At 47.8% G+C, this 7,652-nt stretch overlaps 1 protein-coding gene across 1 annotated transcript; it reads left to right on the top strand.

The window, feature by feature from the left end:
* Positions 1–476: 476 nt before the first annotated feature.
* On the top strand, positions 477–5,325 carry LOC113222946 (mpv17-like protein; the record flags this gene model as incomplete). The annotated part of the gene is made up of 2 exons (XM_026452521.1): positions 477–923; positions 5,255–5,325. Coding segments are annotated over exons 1-2 (381 nt in total), but the record flags the coding sequence as incomplete, so codon positions are not given.
* Positions 5,326–7,652: the final 2,327 nt, after the last annotated feature.

Genomic DNA, 7,652 nt, shown 5'->3' on the forward strand with positions numbered 1-7,652 from the left:
TTTCATCACTCCAAAAAAATAACTCCATATGAGAGACCAAGGCGGGCAGTTCACTCGAGACCAGCCTGGCCAACATGTTGAAACTCCGTCTCCACTAAAAATACAAAAATTAGTCGGGCGTGATGGCGCACGCGTGTAGTCCCAGCTACTCCGGAGGCTGAGGCAGAAGAATCCCTTGAACCCCGGAGGTGGAGGTTGCAGTGAGCTCAGATCGCGCCATTGCACTCCAGCCTGGGCGACAGAGCGAGACTCCATCTCAAAAATATCTAATTAACTAATAAAAATAAAAATAAACAAGTAAATAAATAACCCCATGCCTTCTGCCTCTGTGGCTTTGCCTGTTCTGGGTATTTTGTGTGAATAGACCCATGCATGGGGGTGGGACCGGCACCTTTCAAACGTTCACCCCCAACGACGGCCCGTGACCTCCGGATTGGACGGCGCGAGCTGAATGTGCGGGTCGGGCGCCCAATCGCTCAGGAGCATCTGGAGGGGGCAGGTGCAGGTGCGGGCGGCGCCAACTCAGGGCTGCTGGAGGCCCAGGAGGCTCGGACGCCGTGCAGGAAGCTGCTGACCACGCCGGCTCCTGATCGCAGGCGCACACAGCGCGGACATGGCGGGCTGGTGGCCGGCATTCTCGCGCGCGGCCCGGCGCCACCCGTGGCCCACCAACGTACTGCTCTACGGCTCGCTCTTCACTGCCGGGGACGCGCTGCAGCAGCGGCTGCAGGGCGGCGAGGCCGACTGGCGCCAGACGCGGAGCGTGGCCACGTTGGTGGTGACCTTCCACGCCAACTTCAACTACGTGTGGCTGGGCCTGCTGGAGCGCGCGCTCCCGGGCCGCGCGCCGCGCGCGGTGCTGGCCAAGTTGCTCTGCGACCAGGTGGTCGCTGCGCCCATCGCGATCTCGGTCTTCTACGCCGGTGAGGGGCCGGGAGGGGACCTCGGGGGTAGGACCCGCTATTGGGGGACTGGAGGCAGGGACTCGGGATCAAGCGGCTGGAGGGAGGGCGCTGCAGGAGCCTGGGGTCCCGGGCAGGAGCTGGGGCTCTGAGACGGGGGCTGCTTCAGGGACCTGGAAGGCCAGGGCAAAGGCTGGAGGCTGGGGTGTTTGATTGCGAGAAGTTGCGGGGGGCACTGGCTGGGGAGCCGGGAAATTGGGAAGCCAGAGGTCCACCGAGTCAGGAATTTAGGGCACTAGGGTCGGGGCTGAGACTCGGGGGTTGGATGTAGGTTAAGGCTGGAGTAGGCAGGGCTAGGGAGGTCTTTTCCCCTGAAAAAGCGTCCATGGGAAAATAAAGGAGATCCCAGTTCAAGGCCATAGCAGCTGCATGACCATGAACCAGTCCTGGGGCAGGGAAGGGACCGACCTGCTCTTCAGAAAATCCATGCCTGGGGCTCCGGGGCCAACACAGGAACAAAATACAAGGGGACCCATGACCCTGGGGGGCAGAGCAGGTGGAATCTGAGGTTGGGCCTGGATCTTCAGAAAACTCATGCCCAGGGGCCTAGTCCTGCTTTGGTGACAAGATTTTCCCCTGGGGGTCCCACAGAAGACATCAAGGGACCTTGGATCCTTGCCATGGAGGACTATATACTTGTGAGGGTTCAGGGAACCCTCTCCTTAGAAAATCCAACCCAGGCCTGGGGTGTGGGGGGTGGGGGCTTGACTGTGGAAACCTTCTCTACTGCCTACAATTAGAGCAATGGAAATGTTACCTGAAAAATACCGGGGTTCATTCCCCTAAGGAGTCCCAGATGACTCCATCAAGAGGCAGGTTTTGGTCAATGGGAGTTTTACTTGGCACAAGTAAGGAAGACACTGGGCGTGTTCTCCAAAGTAGTGTGTCCCCCCGAGAAGGAGACAGGAGGGTTTTATGGGGTGATGGAGAAAGGAGAGGGTGCGTGATTGCATGCAGAGTAGGAGTCCCAGTGAGTCATGATGCTAGCACATAGATTGCATGGGTTACACAGGTTATAGTCGTGAAGCTATAGCTTCTCCCAGGGTGAAGACTTTAGCATGGAAATGAGGAGAGTTAACTTGGGTTCATCTATCAGTAACCTGGGGTCACTTCGGAGCTGGTTTAAACAAACAGGTTGACCTCATTCCACCCAGGGTTGGGGAGGAACAGGTTGAGGGCAGGAGGCTGTAAAACAGGCTGATTGCTCAAGCTGGTTAAATTCTTGTGATCTTTGGAGATCTTCCGTCTGCTTACAGAAGGGGACCTGTGGCCTCTATCATCATTGCAATTTCTATAGCCTTGAAGGGGATGGGGTGGGTAACTGGGGAGAAAATCTCTGTGGGTCTTAAGCCTGACCTTGCGATTGGGGAACAAGGTCCCAATCCCAAATGGGAGGGAATTTCTCCTAAGGGCTGTTGGTGCTTTCTAAACCAGGTTGAGGTCAGACAAGCCACCATCTTGAAGAGAGCTACCCTGCCCCCTGAACCTTATTTTGAAGAGTTGGATTCACTTCCTTTCCCTACAGACCCCACCAGAAACACAAACAACCTGGTTGCCTATTGCCATTGTGGCCAACTACATGGCTGATGGGATCAGTGTGTCAGGAGGACAGACAGCCTGAGAGCTAGGGCCTCCTGTTTTATCAGAAGGTCTTTGCCTGGTCCCAGGGTGTGATTTCCAGACTAGATTTGCAAACAGCTTCCTAGCACCTGTTACAGAAGCCTTGTACACCGGTGAAGGGGTAGGGGACCAGAATCCTATTTAATCCTGAAACAACTAGTGAGATTGTTCTCTTTTTCTTTTTCTTTTTCTTTTTTGGAGACAGAGTCTCGCTTTATCGCCCAGGCTGAAGTGTGTAGTGGCCCGATTTCAGCTCACTGCAACCTCCATCTCCAGGTTCAAGCGATTCTCCTGCCTCAGCCTACCGAGGGACTGGGATTAAAGATGCACACCACCACGCCCGGCTAACTTTTGCATTTTTAATGAAGACGGGGATTCACCATGTTGGCCACACTGGTCTTGAACTCCTGTCTTCAAGTGATCTGCCCATCTCAACCTCCCAAAGTGCTGGGATTAGAGGCATGAGCCACCTCGCCCAGCTGGTTTTCAGTTTTTCTGGTTCAGTTTTGGTCACCTCAAATTTCCATGAAGGGGCAAGTGGAAGGGGATGGATTAGAGTTTTGCATGAGGCTCTCTACATGGAAATTGCACCAATGAGATGATCTTTTTGCTGGGGTCACCTTGGGGAACCAGAGTTGTAACAGATTAACAACTCTGGCTTGGGAATCAGACACCTGGGTTGAATTCCGTCTGCTATTAACCTCTCTAAGCTCTTTTCCTCATTTGTAACTCTACCTACCTTAGCGAACTGTAAGGAGGGACACATGAAATGAGGCGCATAAAGTACTTAGCATTTAATTAATGCTAGGTAAGTGGAACACAGTATTACCAATATTTTGCTGAGTCATGTAAGAATCTTCTGTAATTAACTAATAAGGCTCTTATTTCCCCTACCTCCTAACTGGGGATTGGAAAGAATTTTTAAAGTACTCTCGGCCGGGCGCGGTGGCTCAAGCCTGTAATCCCAGCACTTTGGGAGGCTGAGACGGGCGGATCACGAGGTCAGGAGATGGAGACTATCCTGGCTAACACGGTGAAACCCCGTCTCTACTAAAAAATACAAAAAACTAGCCGGGCGAGGTGGCGGGCGCCTATAGTCCCAGCTACTCGGGAGGCTGAGGCAGGAGAATGGCGTGAACCCGGGAGGCGGAGCTTGCAGTGAGCTGAGATCCGGCCACTGCACTCCAGCCCGGGCGACAGAGCAAGACTTCGTCTCAAAAAAAAAAAAAGTACTCTCAGTTTTACAACCCTTTCTAAAATAGGAGAGCTTTGCCTTGCTACCTGAATTTCATTTTTCTTTTTTCCTTTACTTTTTCTGAGACAGGGTCTGACTCTATTCCCTCAGGCTGAAGTGCAGTGATGTGATCACCCCTCATTGCAGCCTCGACCTCCTAGGCTCAAGCAATCCTCCCACTTCTGCCTCTGGAGTAATTGGGACCACAGGCGTGCACCCCTATACCTGGCTGGTTTTTAAATTGTTTTGTGGAGACAAGGTCTTGATATATTGCCCAGGCCGTGAATTTCTCTTCAGGGAGGTTGAAGATCAAAGTTTTCAAAGTGTTTTTAGGAAGGCTGAATTGGTGTTCCACTTTCAATTTTTGAATAGGGTAATACCGATGGGAAATTTGTAGTTGCCAGAGTATTTGGGTCCACTAGCCTTTTCTTATTTTTATATTTTTGAGATGGAGTCTTGCTCTGTGACCCAGTCAGGAACGCAGTGGTGTGATCTCAGCTGACCGCAACCTCCAAATCCTGGGTTCAAGTGATCCTTCTGCCTCAGCCTCCTGAGAAGCTGGAATTACAGGCATGCACCACCACGTGGGGCTAATTTTGTAGTTTTAGAAGAGAGGGAGTTTCTCCATGTTGGTCAGGCTGGTCTCAAACTCCCAACCTCAGGTGATCCACCCGCCTCAGCCTCCCAAAGTGCTGAGATTACAGGCGTGAGGCACCACAACCAGTCCACTAGCTTTTTTTTAAAAGATAGAAATTAAAAATTCAAAATGTTCAAATGTTCGACATTTCACAAAATGTTTGCAAGGTAGAGAAAAGTAACCAATAGGCCCACTATTGTAACTTGATTCTTTTTGTGAATTGCTATAGTTTTTGAAAAAATAATTGTTCTGCTATAACTTTTATACTCTGCTATTCTCACTTCGTATTTATCATTCCTTTAAAATTTATCTAGTTTTAGAGTGGAGATTATGTTCTATTTTCTTTTTCTTTTCTTTTTTTTTTTTTTTTTTGAGACAGGGTCTTGCTGTGTTGCCCAGGCTGGAGTGCAGTGTCAGGATCACAGCTCACTGCAGCCTCTACCTCCCAGGCTCAAGCAATCCTCCCACTTCAGCCTCCTGAGTGGCTATGACTACAGGCACGCCACCACACCTGGCTAATATTTGTATTTTTTGTAGAGATGGGTTTTGCCCTGTTGCCCAGGCTGGTCTCTAAACTCCTGGACTCAAGCAATCTGCCTGCCTTGGCCTCCCAAACTGCTGGGATTACAGGCTTGAGCCACCATGCCTGACTATGTTCTCTTTTCACTGTTGGATCAGAAGGGTCGTATTGATGGATGATACTGATGGTTACTTTGCATTTTGGAATGGAAAACTGAAACCTGCACTGTTATACGGTACCCTACTGAATGTTTTAAAATTCTTTTGGTGTTTTGCAAATAGGTATGAGCATTCTCCAGGAAAAGGATGACATATTTTTGGACCTGAAACAGAAATTCTGGAATACCTATCTGGTAAGACAGGCATTTGAAAATGTAATCAGTATCTTTTTCTGTATATATGTGTGTGTGTATATATATATTTATATGTAGTATTTATTTATATAAATATATATAAATATATATTTTTATATATAGTAAAGCCTCTCCTCATATATCAAAATAACTTGATTTCTCTGTCAAAATATTGGACCGTTCTGCCAACCAAACTGGAGCTCTAATTTAGGAATAGTTTAATAGAAATGGACTTAATGTTGAGGTGGGAGAATTTCTGGAGTACAGGAATTTGAGGAGTTGTGTATATATATATACACACACACAGAAAAATACTTTCTGTGTATATATTTATAAACATTAAAAAATCTTTTAGTTGACACATATATGTACATATTTTCAGTATACATGTGATAATTTAATACATTTGTATAATCATATCAGGATTATTTGTGTGTGTGTGTATATATATATATTTTTTTAATTAAAATTTTTTTGGCTGGGCGCGGTGGCTTAAGCCTGTAATCCCAGCACTTGAGAGGCCGAGACAGGCTGATCGCGAGGTCAGGAGATCGAGACCATGCTGGCTAACATGGTGAAACCCTGTCTCTACTAAAAAAATACAAAAAAACTAGCCGGGCGAGGTGGCGGGCGCCTGTAGTCCCAGCTACTCGGGAGGCTGAGGCAGGAGAATGGCGTAAACCCAGGAGATGGAGCTAGCAGTGAGCTGAGATATGGCCACTGCACTCCAGCCTGGGCGACAGAGCGAGACTCCGTCTCAAAAAAAAAAAAAAAAGAAAAAAATTTTTTTGAGACAGGGTCTCATTCTGTCAACCCAGGCTAGGATGCAGGGGCATGATCATGGCTTACTGCAGCCTGGACCTTCTGAGCTCAAGTGATCCTCCCACCTCAGCCGCCTGAGTAGCTGAGACTTCCCTCAGCCGCCTGAGTAGCTGAGACTTACAGGCATGTGCCACCACACCCAGTTAATTATTTTTAAAGTTTTTGGTAGAGAGAGTCTCACTATGTAGCCCAGGCTGGCCTCGAACTCCTGTGCTCCAGCAATTCTCCCACCTCAACGTTAAGTCCATTTCTATTAAACTATTCCTAAATTAGAGCTCCAGTTTGGTTGGCAGAAGGGTTCAATATTTTGACAGAGAAATCTTCAAGTTATTTTGATAGATGTATGAGGAGAGGGTCTAAGAGTATCTGTATTTCTCATGAATTGGAAAGAAATAATGTCTCCGGGCCAGGCGCGCTGACTCACGCCTGTAATCCCAACACTTGGGAGGCTGAGGCAGGCTGATCACTTGACGTTAGGAGTTTGAAACCAGCCTGGCCAATATGGTGAAACCATGTCTCTACTAAAAATACAAAAAATAGCCGGGCACGGTGGTGCATGTCTGTAATCCCAGCTACTCAGCAGGCTGAGGCAGGAGAATCACTTGAACCTGGAGGCAGAGGTTGCAGTGAACTGAGATCGCACCACTGCACTCCAGCCTGGGCAACACAGCAAGACTCCATCTCAAAAAGAAAAAAAAAAAAAAGAAAAGAAATAATATCTCAATGCTCTCAATGATTTCTGACTTTATTCTATTAACTCTTATAATGATCACAGTTTATTTTGTGAATTTTGCAGCCCAAGTGATAACAATTTATTCTGTAAATTGGGATTCTATTTGCAAAATAGGGACTGCAGACTGTGAGTGGCTTAATGGAGTCATTCCCACATTCAGAGCCAATGTTTTCAGGTGAGCTTTCTGCAGAGTCCTGGTGAAGAGAACTTTAATGTCACAAAGGTATTGGTAGCGAAGGAGAAGGTTTCCAAGGATTATTCCAAGGTTTGAAGCAAGTCAGCGGTTTTACTGTTTGCTCGGCACAAATATATACAGTTCAGTCCAATATGTATTTATTCATTGATTCAGTTAATATTTATTGAACAGTGTCCTTAAGGCCTGACAAAGTCAGGGATGCTTTTCATCTCTGCCCTAGAGCATGTTTGATTGTATTCATCACAAGGAGGTAAATCTTTGGGATTACAGAGTGTTCACAGACTGGCCTAGGGCTTCACATGTTCTTCATTCCCTATCAAAAGCAGTGTTGAGCCACAGCCAGCTATTACCTCCACAGCTTCTAGCATCATCTGTTGGATGGTACCAAGCCCCTGAGCCAGAATTACTTGATGGCTAGAGGTAGAGGATGGAGAGGTTTGAAGTCAGAGGCTTCCCCTGAGCCTCTACACTCAGGAACAATAACTACAAGGAATGTGTTCAGAACTCTTGTGATTTCTCTTAAGGCAGAAATTGAGGACCCCATGGTGATAACCAAATGTGATTTTCTTCTGTTTG

Source organism: Piliocolobus tephrosceles, unplaced genomic scaffold (genome assembly GCF_002776525.5).
Source record: "Piliocolobus tephrosceles isolate RC106 unplaced genomic scaffold, ASM277652v3 unscaffolded_36694, whole genome shotgun sequence".
In the NCBI taxonomy this organism is placed as follows: domain Eukaryota; kingdom Metazoa; phylum Chordata; class Mammalia; order Primates; family Cercopithecidae; genus Piliocolobus; species Piliocolobus tephrosceles.